The 22,128-nt window shown below is 38.2% G+C and overlaps 1 protein-coding gene across 5 annotated transcripts in view; it reads right to left on the reverse strand.

The window, feature by feature from the left end:
* The window catches only part of CEP112 (centrosomal protein 112), a 291,150-nt gene that overhangs the window by 259,572 nt on the left and 9,450 nt on the right, over window positions 1-22,128 (reverse strand). For 4 of the 5 annotated variants that reach the window (XM_054048114.1, XM_054048115.1, XM_054048117.1 and 1 more), the window contains exons 5-6: window positions 11,245-11,341; window positions 8,361-8,435 (exon numbers count right to left, since the gene is read on the reverse strand). The exons of the other annotated variant lie outside the window; for it this stretch is intronic. In XM_054048114.1, coding sequence (XP_053904089.1) covers window positions 8,361-8,435; window positions 11,245-11,341 — 172 coding nt within the window. The remainder of the gene's footprint in view (window positions 1-8,360; window positions 8,436-11,244; window positions 11,342-22,128) is intronic. 5 annotated transcript variants of the gene reach the window in all.

The following is a 22,128-nucleotide window of genomic DNA, read 5'->3' on the forward strand; positions in this document are numbered from 1 at the left end:
CAGAGATGAGGATACTTTCCTTATACTGTCAATGATTCCTCGTTGGAAAAAATCAGACCTCAGGCCCATTGTGAATGGACTCTCAGAAAACAGCTGCATCAGATAAGGCCATTTTCCTTCTCTGAAGCAATTCTCACACCACAGTGATCCATTTCTTTACAGTCTCAAGATTACTGCAGGATGCGCAACCTGGCTGTATTTTCAAAAAAGGGGTAGAATGCAAGTAACTTGGACTATTAATGGGGAAAGCTGTTAGACATGCCACACCAGCACTTACTTTGTGCCATTCCTGCTTCCTATTCACTTTCCTGTGCAGTCTAAGGTGTTTGTTATGTTCTGCAAAACCATAAATGGTCTGGGTGCCAGTTACTTAAGGGAGGGAGGGAGAGAGAGAGAGTGTGTGTGTGTGTGCGCGCGCTGAAATGGGAATTATTTTCTGGGTCATTCTCTATGTCAGCTCATTAAGTTAAACTCTTTGTGGGAAGCAGCAGGGTGCTTTCTAACACCTCTGAAACCTATTCCTTCAAGTGGTTTGGCAGGGCACAGTATAAGATTTTGCTTGTTGGTGCCTAGATGGCACAAAGATGGCAGCAGTGGAAATAGGAATCTTTTCATTTCAGTCCTCCCAAGAACTGAGCATGTTCCTCTGTGAAAAAGAGAACATGCTCAGGATCAGAACTCTGATCTCTCAGTATAATGCCACAAAGCAAGCATGCTGGCCCTGGATAGTAGCATTTATACAAACACAGATGACTGGGAGTTACTCTATTTGTAAATTGACCTGATAAAGGAAGAATAATATTCAAACTTCTCTAAAAGAAATATTGAGCATACGGAAATGCATTTCATAAAGTATTTGGAAGTATTTTTTATCAAGGTAATTCAAGGTGAAGGAAGATTTAGAATAGGAAATACACTATGTACACTAAAGCAAAAGTTATTGTTTTTTTGGAAAGCTTCCAGCAGTCTCACTCTTCTTCTCAAGCTACAATTGCAAGCCAAAACATATTGCCAGCTCTCGCAAGCCAATGATTTCTTGCTTTCCTCCCACTAGACATTTAAGAATACACACTGGTGTCCATTATGCTTCCTGACTGCCACTTCATGAGAGTGATTTAAATCTGCTTTGGTACTGAAGTGCCATAAAGCACTCTTGACTTGTGGATCTATCTTAAAGAGAGACATTCAGAAAAAGATTATTTCAGAGGACATATAAATTTAAGCGCATCGAATACTGTAATATTTATTTATTTAGGCCCTACTTAAAACCCTATAAGAATGAGAAAAAGAAAAAGCAGGTCTTTATCCACCTGTAATTTCTCAAATGTTTTACAGAGGAGTATTATGGTTTTGAGTGAAGAAAATGTACACAATCTTTCAAGAGCCAATCAAAGGGAAATGTTAGATTTCACGAATAAACAGAATAAGACTTTGATTGTATATAGGGCCTCATATTCAGGGTATCCTTAAAACATGTAATACAAGAATGACAGGATACCAATAGTGCAATGGCTGTGTGGTCACATTCCTCAACTTGTGTGTACCACAGAATAGTTCTTTATTATCTTTATTTTTCTTTAAATAGAAATGGGGTATATTAGCCAATTACATCTTTGGAATCTATTTCATGGACAGAGCCATAAGAGCTCAAAAGAAGGAACCTGCATCATCCAAAAGATGGCATTTCCAGTACCGCAGCATCTTCTGTACTGCCCCACATGCCATGACTGCGAAAGAACAAATATGCTAATCTATTTGTGGAGAGATTAAATATGTTCTCATATATTAGAGTTGGAGAATGAGATTGTCTGGGCTTCATTATGTTGTTGTTGTGTTTTCGTTTGTTTGTTTGTTCATTCTTCTTATGTTGCCAGGCCTAATGTTAGAAAGCCTGTATGCAACCATATGAAATAAGAAGTCTTTCAAATATCTTTTCTGAAACATCTATTATAATATTGAGCACTTCTACACACTTTATTTGTAAAATGCTTTTAAAATATATCAAATAATCCTCAGAACAGCCCTGAAAGGTAAATGTATTTAATGTGAGTGTAAAGTTGTATATACAATATCTGCCACTATTACTTCCTTTTGATAAGTCCTAGACCAATAATCCTCCATTTTACACTCAGAATTCCCAGAAATTCCCAGGGCTGCCCAGAGGATTCAGGGGGCTTGGGGCAAAGCAATTTTGGGGGCCCCTTCCATAAAAAAAAGTTGCAATACTATAGAATACTATATTCTCATGGGGGCCCCTGTGGGGCCCGGGGTAATTGCCCCACTTGCCCCCCACCCCGGGCAGCCCTGGAAATTCCTTTGCTTTGGTACCAATCTTATTGTGGGTGTTATAACTGAATCGGCATTAAGAGATTAGTTAGCATATCAAATTAAACAAACTTTCAAGGAAACATTCTGTCTTTAGCACTGTCCAAAAGATGACCGGTCAGTTAATAAGAATTTCCAGCTCCCCACCACAAAGAAAAGATTATTAGATTATATTCCTACAGGTTTATGTGGAGGAAATATTTAATTTCCTACGCCACGCCTAGAGGTAAAAAAAAAAAAAAAAAAGATTAAAACTACATTTTGCCCCTAGTTAATATCAGAAATTATAATTATAACTAGGGCTGTCAAGCAATTAAAAAAATTAATCGCAATTAACCACACTGTTAAACAATAATGGAATACCATTTATTTAAATATTTTTGGATGTTTTCTACATTTTCAAATATATTGATTTCAATTACACCACAGAATACAAAGTGTACAGTGCTCACTTAATAGTTATTTTTTATTATAAGTATTTGCACTGTAAAAACCAAAAGAAATAGTATTTTGCAATTCACCTCATACAAGTACTATAGTGCAATCTCTTTATCCTGAATGTTGAACTTACGAATGTAGAATTATGTACAAAATAAACTGCATTCAAAAATAAAAAATGTAAAATTTTAGAGCCTGCAAGTCCACTCAGTCCTACTTCTTGTTCAGCCAATAGTTAAAACAAACAAGTTTGTTCACATTTGTAGGAGATAATGCTGCCCACTTCTTGTTTACAACATCACCTGAAAGTGAGAACAGGCATTCTCATGGCACTGTCATAACCGGCGTCACAAGGTATTTATGTGCCAAATGTGCTAAAGATTCATATGTTCCTTCATGCTTCAACCACCATTCCAGGGCACATGCATCCATGCTGATGATGGGTTCTACTCGATAACAATCCAAAGCAGTGTGGACCAATGCATGTTGATTTTCATTATCTGAGTCAGATGTCACTAGCAGAAGGTTGATATTCTTCTTTGGTGGTTCAGGTTCTGAAGTTTCCGCATCGGAGTGTTGCTCTTTTAAGATTTCTGAAAGCATGCTCCACACCCCATCCCAATCAGATTTTGGAAGGCACCTGAGATTCTTAAATCTTGGGTCGAGTGCTGTAGCTATCTGTAGAAACCTCACATTGGTACCTTCTTTGCGTTTTGTCAAATCTGCAGTGAAAGTGTTCCTAAAATGAATACATGTCCTGGGTCTTCATCCGAGATGGCTACAACATGAAATATATGGCAGAATGCAGGTAAAAGAGAGCAGGGGGACAAACAATTCTCCCCCCAGGGAGTTCAGTTACAAATTTAATTAACGCATTATTTTTAACGAGTCTCATCAGCATGGAAACATGTCCTCTGGAATGGTGGCCGGAGGAAAAAAGGGCCAAATGAATGTTTAGCATATCTGGCACGTAAATACCTTGCAATGCCGGCTACAAAAGTAGGAGCATTGCCAGCAGATCGAGGGAAGTGATTATTCCCCTCTATTCAGCACTGGTGAAGCCACATCTGGAGTATTGCGTCCAGTTTTGGGCTCCCCACTACAGAAAGGATGTGGACAAATTGGAGAGTCCAGCGGAGGGCAACGAAAATGATTAGGGGGCTGGGACACATGACTTACGAGGAGAGGCTGAGGGAACTGGACATATTTAGTCTGCAGAAGAGATGAGAGAGGGGGGATTTGATAGCAGCCTTCAATTACCTGAAGGGGGGTTCCAAAGAGGATGGAGCTCGGCTGTTCTCAGTGGTGGCAGATGACAGAACAAAGAGCAATGGTCTCAAGTTGCAGTGGAGGAGGTCTAGGTTGGATATTAGGAAAAACTATTTCACTAGGAGGGTGGTGGAGCACTGGAATGGGTTACCTAGGGAGGTGGTGGAATCTCCATCCTCGGAGGTTTTTAAGGCCCAGCTGGCATGATTTAGTTGGGGCTGGTCCTGCTTTGAGTCGGGGGTTGGACTAGATGATCTCCTGAGGTCTCTTCCAACCCTAATCTTCTATGATTCTATGAGCTCTCAGCCTCTCATTGGTCAGCCAGGAGCTGATTGGCCCTCACTTTAAACCCTTTCCTGGTCTTTTGAGACTTCTTTCCCCCTCTAGCTGTTCTCAAGTTGCAGTGGGGGCGGTCTAGGTTGGCTATTAGGAAAAACTATTTCATTAGGAGGGTGGTGGAGCACTGGAATGGGTTACCTAGGGAGGTGGTGGAATCTCCATCTTTAGAGGTTTTAAAGGGCCGGCTTGACACAGCCGTGCCTTGGATGATTTAGTTCGGGTTGGTGCTGCTTTGAGCAGGGGATTGGACTAGATGACCTCCTGAGGTCTCTTCCAATCCTAATCTTCTATGATCCTAAGAGAGCAGCATTATCTCCTTGTAGGCTCTGAGGTTTTACATTGTTTTGGTTTTGTACACTTTTTGATGTCAATTACAACACAGAATACAATATATATATGAAAATGTAGAAAAACATCCAAAATATTTAGTAAATTCTATTATTTGTTATTGATATTCTATTGTTTAACAGTGCGATTAAAATTGGGATTAGTCGCGATTAATTTTTTTTAGTTAATCACATGAGCTAACTGCGATTGACAGCCCTAAATTATAACTTGTTAAACATCCAGAGACTGAAGTTCCCCAACTATTCAAATACTTAACACGTTTAAAAATTTTTGTAATCTAATCTAGCTAGATATTCATACAATGCACTTCTCAATAGTCTGCAAATGCCTGTTAAGTTCTTGTTATTGTCCCCTGCAAGGAATTTCTTGTATAGCATCAACTACTACTGAAAAGGCTGTTTGGAAGTTTAGTATTCAGGTAATTTCACGGTATGTAATTTAGAATCTTTTAAAAATGTGTTTTTCAGAGAAGTCTTAAAATGGTAGAAATTGATCTTTTATCGCTGTATACAAGTTGAGTTGCTCTCAGGGCCAAGAAGGTGCATCTAGGACCCTTTCGTTCATCTCTCCTTTAGATTTGGAACAAGCAGGCAGAGAGCTAGTGAACTGGCTCAAGGTCAAGCTTTTGCTCTTCTGGGAAGAAGAAAAGCAAGTGTGCAATTTACATTTAGAATGTCAACAGGCACCAAAGCATGAGAGATAATACTGTGAAAAAGAAGCAAAAAAACAGAAGTTCTCTGTTATCGCTTACATTTTTAGTGAAGAAAACCATACACCATGAATGCAAAACACGGGCCAAGATTTCTAAATACGGTTATGTCCATCCGTGTTGGACACAGCATAAGAAAAATAAGCAGCATTCGGACATTTGACCAAATGGAAGATAGACTAGAAAAACGTTATCTTAACCCAAATAAACAACATTTTAAACAAAAAGTGTTCAGGTTGAAAGTGTGTTTCAGCTGAACCCAGCTAATATTCCTACCTCCATGCCCTCCACCCCTACCAAAAAGTTACAGATTTACATCAAGAAAAAAAAAGGCTAAATGAACACTCAGTACCTCGATGCAGTATAATCCTTCAATGCTTACTTTCACCACATCATATTATTACAGCCTTTCAACCTTAATGTTTCCTGTTTCGTAATGGAAATGTGTGAGGTATACTATTGAGTATATGGTTTCTTAACCACGCAGGAAAGATTTTCAAATGAATATACTCTCAGAATATATTAATTTTTCAGAGATCTGTAAGTTTACTCATTGCATGATTTTGTTGGTGGAGTAGACGAACATTTTTATGAATAACTGATCTGTTTAGTGATATGATGGGTTATATCGTGCAGCAGATTTACATAACTGTGTAGGCCAAGATTTTCAAAAGCAGTGAGCAATTTGGAGTATCTCAATTTTTCAATGCCCAGTAGGAGATACCTTAAAGGGGCCTGTTTTTCAGAGGGTGGTGCTTGGTACTTTATGAAAATCAGGCCCCTTTAAGGTGTCAAGTTGGGCAGCCAAGAACAGATACCAAAAATCACTAGTCACTTCTGAACATCTTGGCCATCATTTTTTTACATGAGTAATGATCTGATGCTATAGTAATATTGGAAATGGATCTTTTAATAGGAAGCATATTTCCTGTGCCTCTGCCAGTCACTTGCAGTTGAGTGTTCACTTTCCCCTGTTCCCCTTTCATGCCCCTTTTCTATTCCCTAGCCCTCCGTGCTCTTCTTCATCCCATCTCCATACATCCAACAGTCTCCCACTCCCTCCCATCCACTCCCTCCTCCATCACTTACCCAGTAATTCCCACACCTCTTGCTCAGCCTAGGCTGCTGTTGCAAAGCCTGGAGTTAATGAAAGGTCCATTTTATATGAGCAACTTTTACATTTTTATGTTTTTTAAATATTGCACTGTACACACCCAAACAGCTCTTATATCTTCATTGTTCCTGAAATAATCCCAAACTCCTCAAGAAAAGAAAATAATTTAGAATTGCAAATGGCACCTCAGCAAGGTCAAACACATTTATAGCAATTTTGAAGATACAAGTCAAAAAATATTAGAAAACTTTTTGAAAACTGAATGACAGAAAAATTCTTCAAACATTGTAACTAACATTCCTTTCCCAATTTCTTCCAAACTCTCTAGAAAACTCTACTCTGAGATGAGATACAACATAGGAAATTTCAGGGGGATTGACTTCTTTTTGGTAAAGTCATGGGTTTATATGAAGAAGCTTCAGTATTAAGTGTGGAGTGTCCACCACCACTCCAGAACACTGAACCCAATCCTCAAATCCTTACTCAGACAAAACCTATACACTAATTATACTTCTGTATAATTCTGGATACAATAAGTATCCAAACAATCTTCTGAGAATCTGGCTCCACAGAAGTAAATACAAAGTGGAAAAACTGATGAAAAAAGAAAAGGGCGAGGGAAAAAAAAAATCTATTCAAGTGGATGAAAACTGGATGATTCTAGATCCACTAGACTAGATCCATAATCCTAATAAAATTGGAGAAGGATTAGACAAAATATCATGAGAGAATATTGCTATAAAGAGTAGGGACTTTATCAAATCCCTGCTGTTCAGGTTCCATACTGATGAGTGATGAGATAGTGAGGAGTGTAACTGAAGGAATGAAGAGAGAAAAATCTCAATATGGTAGCTATCTTAAATCAAAGTAGAATCTAAACTTGTTCAAGTCTAGAAAACTTGAATTAATTGCTAAAGATCAACAGAAAAAGATCAAACCTGATGTGCTAAATCTGTATGCACATACAGATGTATGAAAAAATACAGAATATTTTAAATACAATATTGAATTGATTTTAACAAACAACTACTTTCGTCCTATTTATAAGAAATACATTAATTGTCTAACTGTATTTGCCTCATGTAGACTGTAATGCCAAAAACACACAGCACATTAAAATACTATTAAAAATATGTCTGTGTCCTAAGGAGAGACGACAGACTGAAAATATACTGGCTGGAATATTTTAAAATGTTAATGTCCTATCTAAATGTTTTAAGCCCAATTAAAGTCCTCCTAATGATAAAAATGGAAATAAAGCACAGAGAGCCCTATCATCCATTACTGCCAACATCCAATAAATATATATGCTGAGGTTGTCTGTGGAACTTGGTGGAGGGAGAACTCCATCCGATCTCATTTTCGGAATGAAGTATTCTCTTTCACATTTAATTTATGTGATGAAAGATGACTTATCTCACAAGCTAAAGTAAAGTCTGTCAACATTCAACGTTGTTACAAAGTACAATATTTACAAATATGTTAGGAAGCCATGACTGTACAGGAATATCAGCCTCAATACTGCAGGCTGCTTCACAAGGGATTTATGCAAATCACTGGATTTACACCCAAGGTAGAGGTGTTGAGCCTATGCCAGCATCCCTTAAAAAATAATGATATATAGAGAGGTGTTTTTTAACAGTTTCCTCTCAAAATGACATTTATTCATGATTTATCTTTCAAAGTGTCATGATTGCTTCCAACTTGTTTCCATCTCTAAAAGGAATGGCCAAGTTATTGTTTACTATTTCAGAAACAGACTAAATTACCAGACAGCTTTCATTTAAAGCCAATAAATAAATACACTATTTATTTTACCCCAAGATTCCAACTATTGAGACGAACTTCAAGATCACTGTCGTCCAAAGAAATGGGTTTTTTGTGTTGATCTCCCTGGAATATGAAAATGGAGATATTAGAAGAGCGGACCAATATAGAATTTAAAGAAACTTTTAGTTGAACCATACTGCCCTCAAAGGAAAAAAAATACGGTGCCATATCAAAAGAAAGAAGAGTTTTCGTCCCCCTTGAAAACTCACTTTTCCCCCGAGAAACCATCAGTCTGGAATTGGGCTGCTGCTCCTCTTGGCTTCAATTCAGGTAGCTCCACCACCTACCTGTTGCTAGATAATTTGTGCCTAATGTTGCTCCCTTTCCATAGCCTCAAAATGTAACAAAACAACAAATATAACTGCATTATAAAAGCGGAAAGAACATGCCCTCCCCCCACATACCCCTCCTCCCGCCAAGCAGGTTTCCAGAGTGGTGATTAAAGCTGGCTGGGAATTTTTCAATAAAACATTTTTCTGTCAAATTAGCATTTTCTGTCACAACTTAAACTTTTCATGGAAACATATCCATTTTCACTAAACTTTTCTTGGGATGGTTTCTCAGAATGGAATTTCTAATCAACATCAGAGATAGAAAAACCCACCCCAGAATAGCTAATAGACTAGTGGTGAGGGGACACACCTGAGACATGCAGGTTCAAGTCCCTGCTCTGTCTGATTCAGTGCAATGACTTAAACCTGAATCTTCCACATCCCAGGTGAATGCCCCAGCTATTACGATATTCCTATGCTGGGGTGTGTGAGTTTCTCTCACACTTTTCATGAAAAATTTCAAAAGGTCTGTTTCATTCCATGGTGGAAGGGAAACAAAATTTTAGAACCTCAATATTTTTCATGGAACATAATTTTTTTCCCTGTCTGTGGTAACCTCCTTCACAGGGAGTGAATTTATAAGATGAGACCAAAATCCGCCTTTCTGCAAGGAACTGATGTATGCCTAGCAATACCCCAAAACAGAGCTGGGTGGGACTACCTGTGATGGGGAACAAGCACACTGACCAGCCACAAAATAGAGGAAGGCTGAAGATAGTGAACTGTAGTATAGAAGGGAGTGGTGATACTGGGCATAACAGCCACCACCAGAGCCAAGAGGAGCAGCAGACCAGCTCCAGACCAGAAAAGCAGTTTCCAACACTGAGCAGTGACTGGTGATTGCTTTAGGCTACAAGTGTCTTTCACACTGGGTTTGTTTCACTGTAGCATAACAGTAACTAATTATTTTATTTAATGCATTAAAAAGACTTAGAAAAAAATATTCCAGACATTTCTATTTCAGTTCTATAATAGAAGTTTAATTGTAGTAAACTACAGTAGTTAAAAAAACAATGCACGGAAGCATGAATTATTTTGTCTCATTAGGTTTTTTTAACTAGAAGTTTTTAAGATCGCATGCAAGCTTCTCTTTGTTCGAAAATGTGTTCTCATTCAGACACCATAACCATGTAGAGAACTGAGCTTTTAGTCCAAGGAATGAGCGCACAATTGAGGGAGTTCGTTACTTCTTAAGTAAACTCCCTAATTCCTCTACCTGGGACTGAATTATGCCAGAACATCTGCACATCATAGACTATACCATGCTATTTGTTCCAGGCAGCCAAAACAGCCAAACTGTTTAGCAAAGCTAAAAAGAATTATTTTATTTATAGGCTTTTCTATGGCACTCGTCACAATGGTATCTGAAGGCTTGGCTACACGGAGCTTTAGTCACACAAGGGAGGTGTAAATTCAGTCTGCACTAGCATGTTGCACACTAACTGGCCCACATTCTGGTGTGCACTAGAAGTTCCCTAGTGCACACTAACATAGTACTGATTGAAACTGGACTACATTAACACACACTAAAGGAACTGTTAGTGCGCTCCAGCAGGGTCCACAAAGGCCAGTTAGTATGCAACATATTAGTGCAGACTAAAATTTACATCACTCTTGTGGAAACTTAAGGCACTGTGTAGACAACCCTGAGATAATGAAGGAAAGCAAAATAAGATGGCGTGACTTGCCAAAAGTCACACAGGAAGCTTGTGGCACAGCTAGGTACAGGATCCAGATCTCCTAAATCCCAGCCCAGAGTCTTCAATGTAAGACCATCCTTTTCTTTTATAAAATAGTGTTTCATATTAAACACTTATTTTGCTTCAAATAAAGCAAATACTGGTCAATAAGACACTTTTTTAAAGTGTCTAGCACCTCTACTAAATTGAAAAACATGTCAATTACATATGGCATATGATACCACCTACAGTCTAGAGATATCACATTTATGAAGGGAAATAGCAAATATATTGACAACTGTATACATTTATTAGCAAGAACTTTTGTTTTTAAATTGCTTGCAATTGACATATCATCACCAAATATTTGGGACGATAAAAGATTCTATATAAAGTCTGTTTAGTCTCTCTTGCTAAGCCACAATGCTGGTTGTCTGATACTGGATAAAACAATCAGTCCAAAATTCAGTCCTTCAAAAGGTCAACTATCATTAAATGCAGCCAAAAAAGCCTCAGCAGTTTTCTTTAATCTATGATTGAAAAATACAAGATGGCATCAACAGCGGTTAATTTGCTAAATTGTTTAATGGGAACAATGCAGCTGACCAGCCTTGTTCTGCACTTAATCAGGGTCATCCACCTAGGACAAAGTGCAAGTAACCAATGTAAATTTTTTTTTTGGCAACTGCAGAGCACAGACTTTGGTGAGCTTCAGTCCTTCCCACTGTTGTTTGCTACATTTCTCTGCCCACACACAGGGATGACTTTTACAATTAGAAATGACAATTTTATGGGGCTACATAAAAATAATTCACTGAAACAAGATCAAATTTATTACAAAAAAGTAAAAAAGTATCTTACAGGCATCTGCATGGCACAGTTGTCCTCATCTGACCGGTGAGGTGGACTCATAGAATGTGACCTTAACGCTAGCTTCCCATTATACTTGTATCTTTCCCTGTCGTCACAAAACAGTAACAACCAGAATATAAAGAATTCACATCTAACAACACAGTGAACAGATATCTTGATCTCAAAATATTTTTAAAGTAATAGATACAGGAGAAAATACTATGTGAGGTTATGCAGATTAAAAATAAATTGGTTAACCGAATAAGAGGGGAAATGGTGTTTTTGTAGCATCTACATTGAAGCATTTTAAAAACAGTGGAGAGATTAATAAATTTCTCAAATACTCTTCAAAAATAAATTCACAATATTTAACATACCATGTAATGCTATGTTATTTCAACATGTTTTCTTTGTTTCTCCTTGTTATATAGATAAGAATGTTGGGTGATACGACAATTATTAATTTAGCTGGAATTTTATTCTTTACAATTGTGTACATTTTAATCCATTTATTCCTAAAGAAGATTTGCACTGGCCCCGTACAGTTAGGTTTTATTTTGTGAAATTAAAAGATTGCATTTTCTAAAAATACCCAGATTTTGCTCCAGGGATAGTGTTTTTAACATCAGAAGACATAGCCTAAAGTTTGAGGGGGAAAAACTTATTTGGAAGTGAATTGTTGATAATATAGATCATTAGAATTCTAACATCATGCACACAGCTTCAATTAGACTTGTGCTCCTAATGCCCCTAGGTGCTTTTGGAAAATCCCACCCTAAACTGATAATTATATTGTGCATTGTACATTGAAGATACCTATCAAATTCCTGGGTCTCTACATGATAGACAAAGTAATAACTTTGGAACAATTTCCTAAGTTCAAGGGAAAAATAAGAAAAGGCTCCACATAATTAATGATGACTAAAGCATTTATGGCAGTGGAATAATATTCAGAAACAGAAAGGCTATATTATGAAGCAGCTTGTAGTATTGGTGAGATAATTTTCAGTTGATGTCACGAGTAGGGTCACAGTGATATGACAATTATCTTCCGTTCATAGCACATTTCATCAGAAGGATCAAAGGGCTTGATAAAACCATACATAAAAATCATTTCATCCAACATGGAAGGGAAATTACACACCATCCGTTATTCTTCTTTGAAGGTATCATTTGACTGGATCCCTGCTCTTTGGTCTCAGATCTCTTACACCAGACACAGGTTAGAGTTCCGCTAGTTCGTCAAGATTTTTAACTCCTGATGGCACTGGCAGTTCAGCTCTAGTCAGAGCCCAACAGCTGGTAATTCAGTGCCTCGGGAACATTGTTTCAGTTCTTTGATGAGCAGGAAGCACACAGTTCCCCACACCCAAATGTTAAATGTGATAGCTGACAAAAGAATATTTATGCTGTTTAGACAATCACTTGGGATGGAGATGGGACACTCTGCCAGTGGGTTTCACAGATATTTGCTGATAACAAAGGAATGGTGAGACTCAGAAGTCTTGGGTTCTATTCCAGGCTCTGGAAGGGAGCGGGCTCTTGTGGCACAGACTTTTCTACCTGCTATCAGTTACCCCCTTAGCTCACGTGAGAGAGGTCTGTGTGGTGGAGCTAAAGATTCCAACCCTGCAGATTACCCATGTGGGTGTTACTATGATGCCACATGATGGAATTTGTATGTTCAGTTTCCTCTTTCAAAACCTAGGAAATTACATACCAAAAAATTATTTAAAAAGAATATTACTACAGTTGCAAAGTCAAGCACTCAAAAGCTAGGAAATGCCAGCATTAAGGTTGCCTTAACCTAAATATCTGATGAAAAGGCAGGGCTTTGCAGCGGAGCCCAGAGCTGGAGCGCGGAGCAGCTCCAGAGCAGTGGAGCTGCAGGTTTTTGCCTGGAGCCGAAGCACAGCTCCAGAGCCCTGCGAGAAGGGACATAAATGTGAAGACTAAATTCTAACTCTTAAAATCTTACATTTGGTCTGTGTTAAATTACAGTTATGAAACACGGACCCCCAAAATATTGATAATAAAGAAATTACAATCCTTTGAATTATGGTGTTATATAAGAAATCTGAAAATATATCATGGATAGACCAAGTAACCAACAAAACAGTATTGGAGATGACTGAAACTCAGCAAATGCTAGTCAGAAATCTTATGAAAAGAAAGATAAAATTTGCCCTGCAAATTGAATCTAAGAGGTTCAGCAGTCAATACACGTTATGGGTACTGGAAGAGAAAGCGGACGACAGAAAAACACTAAGCAGAAAAAGATGATCTTGGACAGATGAGATGGTATAAATGGTGGATCAAAAGGATTATTTATCCACAAATTGAGTAGCAGAGGATCATACAGAATGGGCTACCATGGTTACAAACCTCCAGTAATGGAGATGCCACATAAGAGGAAGAAGAGTGTAAACTTAATTCAGCCCCCTGTGTGTGTGCTTTATGATACAGTCTTTAATTACATGATCGCATACTAATTTTTCCACAGGACCCCTGCTTCATTCAGTGTGAATGATGGACCTCCTCTGGAGCTGAATAAGGGCTGTTTTGTCTGTAGTATCCCTACCTGATTTGTTACAGAAGCTCGGAAGGTATGCAGTGAATGAGGCAGGGTACTGCAGGACGAGAAAGGGCAGTCTCATGGTAAAGACAGTTGAATGCTGCCCTGGAGAACCGATTTCTATTCTTGCTTCTGCCACAGAGTTCCTACATGATGTCAGTCAAGTCACTTAAGACAAACTTTTCAGACGTGGTCATTAATTGTGTATGCCTCACATACCGGATGCTCAACTTGACATCCTGCAGTCTGATTGACAAAAGGGCTGAGCACTCACAATTGCAAATAAAGTCAATGGCAGCTACCCTCCGATCATATGAAGTGCTATATAATGCTAAGTACTCTGAAAAATTAGGTCCTAGGTGTCTTTTTACCTTAATATTTCTTAGCCTCAGTTCTCCATCTGTGAAATGGAGATAAATAATACTGCCTCATCTCACAGGGGTCTTGTGAAAGCAGATTCATTTCTGTTTATGAAGCACTCAGCTAATATAGTGGAGAATGCCATAAAAAAGTCCACGAGGAAATTAATAATTCTGTGTTCAGAGCACTCATTGAGGCAGGAGTCCTCTGGAAAAAAAATAGCATGTGTTCATTTAATTAAAACTATCACAATGCATATGCACAAGGGGGCTGGATTAAGGTTGAACAGCAGCTTAATTAACATTTGGGAAGTCTTCTGAGACCCTAAAATGAAACTGCTAGTGAAATTCTTCCTGCTCACTCTTCCCCCTCCCCCACGGTTCAGAAGGCCTGTGCAACACTTCTTAAGAGAAGTGGTACATTGGGCCTTTGCATGTCCTTTACACAGTTTTGTCTGATAATTGCAATGTATTACTGTTATTCCTGCAAAGAGTAGCATGGCATTTTTAACAAGGTAGTCAGTACCTCTATACTAGAAAAACAGAATACTAAGCAACAGAGGGCCCACTAACAGCAGTCAGACACTAATTCATCACTAACCAAGAAAAGATGCACACCCCATACTTATTCATTACCACCATTTCCTGCAGTACAATATGAAGCAGGAGCCAAAAAAGACAAACAGAACTTTTAAACTACAAGCAACATCTCACAATAAACATGGTCCTTTTCTTGAAACTATTACCCATCAAATTGTTCTGCCCCAGACAAGATATTAGGGTAATCAAAATATTTTAATTGTGCCCCTAACATTTGTTAAATCATATTTTTTTCATAACATTTTACCAGGTTGCTAGAATCATAATAGTTAGACTTTAAATGCCTAGTTTTATAATCAGTCATTTCTTTGCACAAAAAATGTAGTGCTTACACATTTGTTTCTTAATTATGATTCAAGAGTTATAAATACATTAAAAAAAGATTTAATTCTATCATGAAAGATAAAAATGTTCCTGTTTTAGTCATCCAGCAGTATGAAAGCTTAAAAGGTGAAAAACACAAATTTATTTGAAAATGGAGACTTTAAATCACAGTTACTGTATGAACCTTCTACATAATGGTGACCAAAAACATCATCATTTATGACACTTGCATTATGGAAGTCCTTCATAGAGAGCTGTAGGCAAAATTTCTATCCTGTTTTAATAATGGATTAAAACAACAAAAACCCCTTTGTTTAAAAATTAAACATTATTTAAATATTAAACATTAGATTTTCTTTTATTTGTTAAATAGATTATGAAAACAAGTTAGAAATGTATGTACTGTCTATTACATAGAGCTCCCATATGGCCCATGTCACAAATGATGTCAGCTTAAAGTAACAATAGCCTCTGCTTTTTAAAACGCATATAACCCAACTTCTATAGCTCATGACTTCTTGCCATGGGAATGCCTAGAGTATCAATACAGATCTTGTATGTGTGCTGAAATAAAAGTTGCTCTTTCAAAAGGTTATTATACTAGAAAACCTACAAAACAATGTGCTGCAGTGTTCTTATCACTGCAAGATTAGATACCTGGACTATAGATTGGGAGAAAAAATATAAACAGGAAATTAGGAAAAAGACACATAGAAAAAACACTCTTCTTTAAAATAGTATGTATATTTCCAGGATAAGGTCTAAATACCACAGGGAGGAATAACCTTTTGATATTGCAGTAGTGCCCAGAGGCTGCAATCAAGATCAGGGCCCCACTGTGCCAGGTAATGTATGAACACACAGGGAGAAGCAATCCCTACCCCCAAGAGCTTACAATCTTGTTTGATTTCTTACTATCATTGAGGATAAATGAATCCATAAGATGGAACTCTGCTTGTGTGGCTATTTCTAGGCCCTAGCATTAGCACTAGCCACACTGAAGAACTGAGGCAGCTCACAAATAAACACATGGACTATAACATTTAAATTCAAGTGAGGGCCACAGAGCAGGCACATGGGGGAAAGGAAGAAAAAAGGTGAAAGAGGTATAGAAAAAGGTTATACACCATAGAAAAAGGTTATACACCAAGGATTGTGCAAACGTTAAGGGCTCTTATCTTTCCTCCTCTTATTTCTCATAGACAAGACAACAGATGTCAGATTTTAGAATAGACCCGAATGCAGTGAAGTAGGTTATTTGGTAAACAATTTTGAGGCAGGCATTCTAAACATAAAGGGAAGCACAGAATAAGGTATGGGAACTGTAAGAGAAGGAAAAGAAACAAGTATTGAGGCTGGCATCACTACAGAGCACAAGAGTGGAGGAAAAGCTACAAGAGAGCAGGTCAGAAACATAAGCACATACTGACCACTGTAAGATCTAGAAGGCAAAGACAAGAAGTTTGAAATTAATGTTGCGTTTCATGGGGAACCAGTAATTTAAAGGGTGGGAGTGGAAAGTAACATGGTCAAAGCAACAGGCCAGAAATGTTTTGCGAGTTTCATTTCATGTCAGCCTCATTGACTGGACGGGGTAGGGATAGTCCTGAAAAGGACAAGACAGCAGTATTTAAGCAACAAGATGATTAGGGCATTGACAAGAACTTTGTCCACCAGAGAAGAAAGGACAGGGTGTATTTTTAGAACAAACATGTGGAGTAAAAAGTGTCAGAATTGTATATGTGAAGGAAAGGGAGAGATGAAAGTAAGTCTCATGTTATGGGCTCGAGAATGGCTATAATCTAGATCATAATGGAGAATAGAAGTAAAGAAGAGGATCTGGGAGAAAGAATTATAAGCCTGTCTTTGGCCATAAGTTTGAGGTTATAGAGAAGAATCTTTCAATGTACAGTGCAAATCCATTCACATTAAGATAAAAATATATCCCCTTAATCAATGTACCTACTAATAAATAGCCATGTACTATTAAAGTCAAGTCAGACTATTAAAATACCTTACATTCTTTCCCTCCCAGCAAAAAATTCAGCTGTGAGTTATGCCAAGAGATGCTGAGATGAATTAAGTGTTTATGAAGAAGAGACAATTGTTGGATGTACAGTATAAATTAGTCACTTCTATGAAAATTGAAACACAAACCAACTTTCCATGAGGAAAACAGTCCGAGCTTTCATCTAAGCAGCAGGGAACACTGAAATGTACCAACTGGAGCGTACCTTTCTTCTGGCATCAGTAAATATCAATAAAGTGTGAGGATAAACAATAGTGATTGCAGTGCAGTGAATGGTTTGGATAAACAAAAACTAGGAGGAAAAAGAACAAAAGGAATATAAAAATGCAAAGATTGTCTCCAGTGAGTCATAACATTCCTACCCTTAACAGAATTTTATTCTGCCAGGATTTATTTTATATTGCAAGACAACAAATCTTTATCTGTATGTAAATCTATACTTTATCTCAATACAGGCTGTTTCTTTTCAGGTTATGTGATGGCTAGATAAAGCTTCAGGTTTAAAAACAAAAACAAAAACAAAAAAAACAGATGTCATGTTCAGTCTTACCCACAAAAGATTACTCAAGTATTTTAAAACTGGAAAAGTGTGTTCAGATATACTTAGGCACCTCTTTGTTATTTTTAAGAGGACCTTAAAAAAGAAGCAGCATTGCTGAGTTTTATAAGTAGAAGCTTGAAAAGGGCTCTAAGTGGGACTGTTGCTTAGCCTTAATCAAACCATACAGGACATAAGGGGGAGTTCCTTTGTAGTCTTCCCTGTTCACCTCTGGAAGTAGTAGACAAGGGTGCCAATGCAAGTGGACATGGAGTGGCCGCAGCCTTGATTCCAACTTCATCACCCCCAGACGCCAGCCAGGACAGTGGGCTGGCATGGAAAGAGGAAGTAATTTTCTACTGATAAAGGAAAGTAGCAAATGATTTCCTACTAGGAACCAGGTGGGAGAAAATGTGGGTTCCTCCTGGAGTGGTGCAACACAACAGGATTGGTTTTAAGGCATAATCTACTAATTCAGTTTGAAAGGTCAGATTTCTATTAAAATCTAACTATACAATACTAGTTTAAATCTACCCTCCCAATTTTTTAAATGAAGACCTCTCTTGTCCCATCAAGTCCAGCATTACCCAATCCCATTCTGGCAGAAAAAAAAAAAAATCTGACAATCTGCATTTATTTTACAAATGTAACAGGTAAGTAGGTTCCTAGGAAAAACAGCCATTTCCATAAGCAAAATAGCATATACACAAACAGTACAAAAATAACAGAGTACAGCAGGCCAACAAGTGCTCTTTTACTCTGATTTTTAAAAGGGAGGTGGTAATCTTGGGTTATGTTACTCAAACCTGAGTTTTAGTTGCTCTCAAAACCATAATTCATAAACATCTTTCTTTGAAATAAATGGCTTATTTTTAAAATGTCTTCAGAAACTGCTACAGTCTACCTGTAAGAATTAAATTACCAATAGTAGGATAACAGAATATTAATCAAAGCTAAAACATACTGCTTATCCACATAGATCACATTCTCCAGTACAAAGAAAAGTAGGTTTTGCTTTATTACATAGAATGGAAGAAGTTCGCCATCTGCTGGCCATTACAATAAATTGCAGAGGCACCAAGAAACACACTGGAAAAGGTTCACACTTTTAATATTTATTTACTGAGCACTGACAGCATGTTCACCACTATAAAAACAAAGGAAGACATGGTCCCTGCCCCAAAGAGCTAACAAAGTAATAAAGACACATTTTACATCAACTCTTCCCATGAAATATTGTTTCTTTTTACAGATAAAGCTCCATTTGGCCCTTCCTTACCCCTTGCATAGCTCAAATATTTTAAATATTTTCTCTTTTGTATTCAGTTTATGTGAAGTGGAAACTCTCTCTTTATGACTTTAACACGTAACTCAGAAGAACTACCAAGCGTAAAAGTAACCCAGGTTTTCTCCTCCATTTTTATTCCTCTTCAAAAATTTAATGCACAAATTAAAGTTTTCCCCCCACACAAAACAGATGTGTTCTTTGAACGAGTACCCACTTCTAAAAGTGAGTATCTTGTGATTTTGATTGCCTGCTAGCCACTAGCTGCAGACTAACGCTACACTGCCAAAGAACATCGTCCATGATCATGCTTTACAGGACAACATGTATTTAAAGCACTTGGAAGAGGGGAAGGTGATCAGGAACAGTCAACATGGATTCATAAGGGCGCCTGACCAACCTGATTGCCTTCTATAACAAGATAACTGGCTCTGTGGATATGGGGAAAGCGATGGACGTGATATACCTTGACTTTAGCAAAGCTTTTGATATGGTCTCCCACAGTATTCTTGCCAGCAAGTTAAAGAAGTATAGTCTGAATGAATAGCCTACCAGGTGGATAGAAAGCTGGCTAGCTCAACGGGTAGTGATCAACAGCTCGATGTCTAGTTGGCAGCCGATATCAAGCGGATTGCCTCAGTGGTTGGTCATGGGGCTGGTTTTGTTCTACATCTTCATTAATGATCTGAATGATGGGATGGATTTCACCCTCAGCAAGTTCGCAGATGACACTAAGCTGGAAGGAGAGGTAGATAGGCTGGAGGGTAGGGATGATTTAGTTGGGGTTGATCCTGCTTTAAGCAGAGGTTTGGACTAGATGGCTCTTCTAACCCTAATCTTCTATGAAAGTGCAATTCTACTCTGAAAAGTGGCTTTGAAAAAAATGTCATAATGGAGTTCCACATTTACTGTCACAATTTTAATATTGAATTTGCTCAATTTAGAAGTAGAATGAGGCTTATTTATTTACCATCATGGCAAACACAGCCTGAGATCTGAAAATTATGTTATGCTCTTATTGCATCATGTATCTTCACTTGCTATAAAGATTCCAAGGCCAAATGCTGCTCTTTAGTTACATCCATGCAACCCTGTTGTCCTCGGAGGATATCATAGAATCATAGAAGATTAGGGTTGGAAGAGACCTCAGGAGGTTCTAGTCCAATCCCCCGCTCAAAGCAGGACCAACACCAACATAATCATCCCAGCCAGGGCTTTGTCAAGCCGGGCCTTAAAAACCTCTAAGGATGGAGATTCCACCACCTCCTTAGGTAACCCATTCCAGTGCTTCACCACCCTCCTAGTGAAATAGTATTTCCTAATATCCAACCTAGACCTTCCACACCTCCCCACTCCTCAGTGTCATCTGTGCAACTCTGTTCCCTGTGGTTGCACAGGCTTAACTAGATGCATAATCTGTGCAGATAGCCTGGCACGTAGAATTTAGTTAACAATTCTTCTGCTGATGTGCAAGTCATAAAAAGCAACAGTTTCATACTGCCTGAACTGGGTTGATTCTGCAGGGATAACAGTAGTAAAAGGTTTCCCCCCTCTAAAGTAAGCAGATATAGTAAGTAAGTAAGCAAGCAGATAGCTGAATACACGCAGAGACCAGATCTAATGAGTAAGGGGGTGTCATTTTTACAATCACTTAACAGACTATATGGAACTTTAGAGGGATTCTCAGATACCAGATCCAACATCTGTCTTCTTAGTAGTCACAATAGCTGCCAACTATGGTCTAGAAAAATATCTTAGTGTTATGTAGAACACAGGAGAGTAAAATGAGGTAACGACTCTCCACCACCACACATCCCCGTGCAGTTGCATAGGACCTATCTGGACTTTGGGTCCAGATATGGGTAGAGTTGTGTTCCCTGATATTCCTCCCTGCAAGCAAGTCAGAGAAAAGAGAAAAGGAGGGGGGGAAAAGGAGGGCTGATAGTAGATGGAGGTATGGCTCCAGCCCACATCCCTCACACGTTGACTACCAGAGTTGGTTGGATGCAAGAGGGGAGGAGTATGCTGCATCTTGTACAGTGCTAATGCAACATATTTCAACCCCTATTCAACTCCACTCTCAAAATAAAAGGGGAGCTAAAGAGGAATCGTGTCTCGGAGAGGCATCTCTAAAGCACAAAGTCTTTCTAGTTCTATTTTTAGGGTGGCACAGCTACACACCACCCCATATTCAAGGGTGGCCAAGCCTAAAAGGTTAATCAAGCCATATGTATTTTATTTTCCTTTGCTATTTAGACATTTCTTTTTGGGAAGAAGTGTCAAGATGTATGACAAAACCTAGAAGAGTAACATGGCAGGGCCGGGACTCTCATGGCAACTACTGATATTCTACATCTATGCTTGGCATCTACACTCAAGATAAGAAGTCCATATCAGTGAGCATGAGTGAAGGAAACCGAAAGACCAACTAAGAGTATCAAATGTGATATATGTGTTATCTCAGGTTTAATGGATATTAAGACATTCCCGAATTTTAAGTCACTGTTAGAAGGAAGTGAAGCCATCTGGTAAAATGTTTAGTCCCTTTAAGTGACTGACATAGGAGCCAAAAATCATGTTTACTTTTCTATAGACTTTCAATAAGACTTTTGAAAGTTTTACTCCTCACCTATCAAATTGAGCCTGGATTAAAAAAAAGTAGCCTCCGCAGGCAAAAACATTTGGGTAAGATGAGAGAAAAATAATGGATTTAAAAACCAAAGGCTCAGTGGTGTGCAAATGAATGAGAGGTATAATATTGAAATCTTATAGCAAAAATGTCAAATTTGGTTGTGCCTAACATTGAGCACCTAAATCAACAGTTAATCATCTAAATATAAACAATGTGGATGTTCAGTGCCTCTGAAAATTGGGTATCTAGTGTGAAATCATTGCCCTACTGAAATCAATGGCTAAACACCCACTGAAGTCAATGGAGTCAGGATTTCACTCCTAATTGTAAGTATCCAGACTTGAAAATTGTGGCCAATCTTTGATATCAGAGCATAGCCACCTTTGAACTACTGCACTGATAGAAAATGTCTGCTAGCAGAACACAGGAGGATGTTCTAAAGTCTAACACAGGATTTATACACGAAAGAGCTGCTTAACAGAGCCCCAAGAAAAAGACTTCAAAAAGACTGCATCTTTAATAATAAAAAATAAAAAAGGGCTAGCACACAA

The sequence above is a fragment of the Malaclemys terrapin genome, chromosome 13, assembly GCF_027887155.1.
Source record: "Malaclemys terrapin pileata isolate rMalTer1 chromosome 13, rMalTer1.hap1, whole genome shotgun sequence".
Classification (NCBI taxonomy): Eukaryota; Metazoa; Chordata; order Testudines; family Emydidae; genus Malaclemys; species Malaclemys terrapin.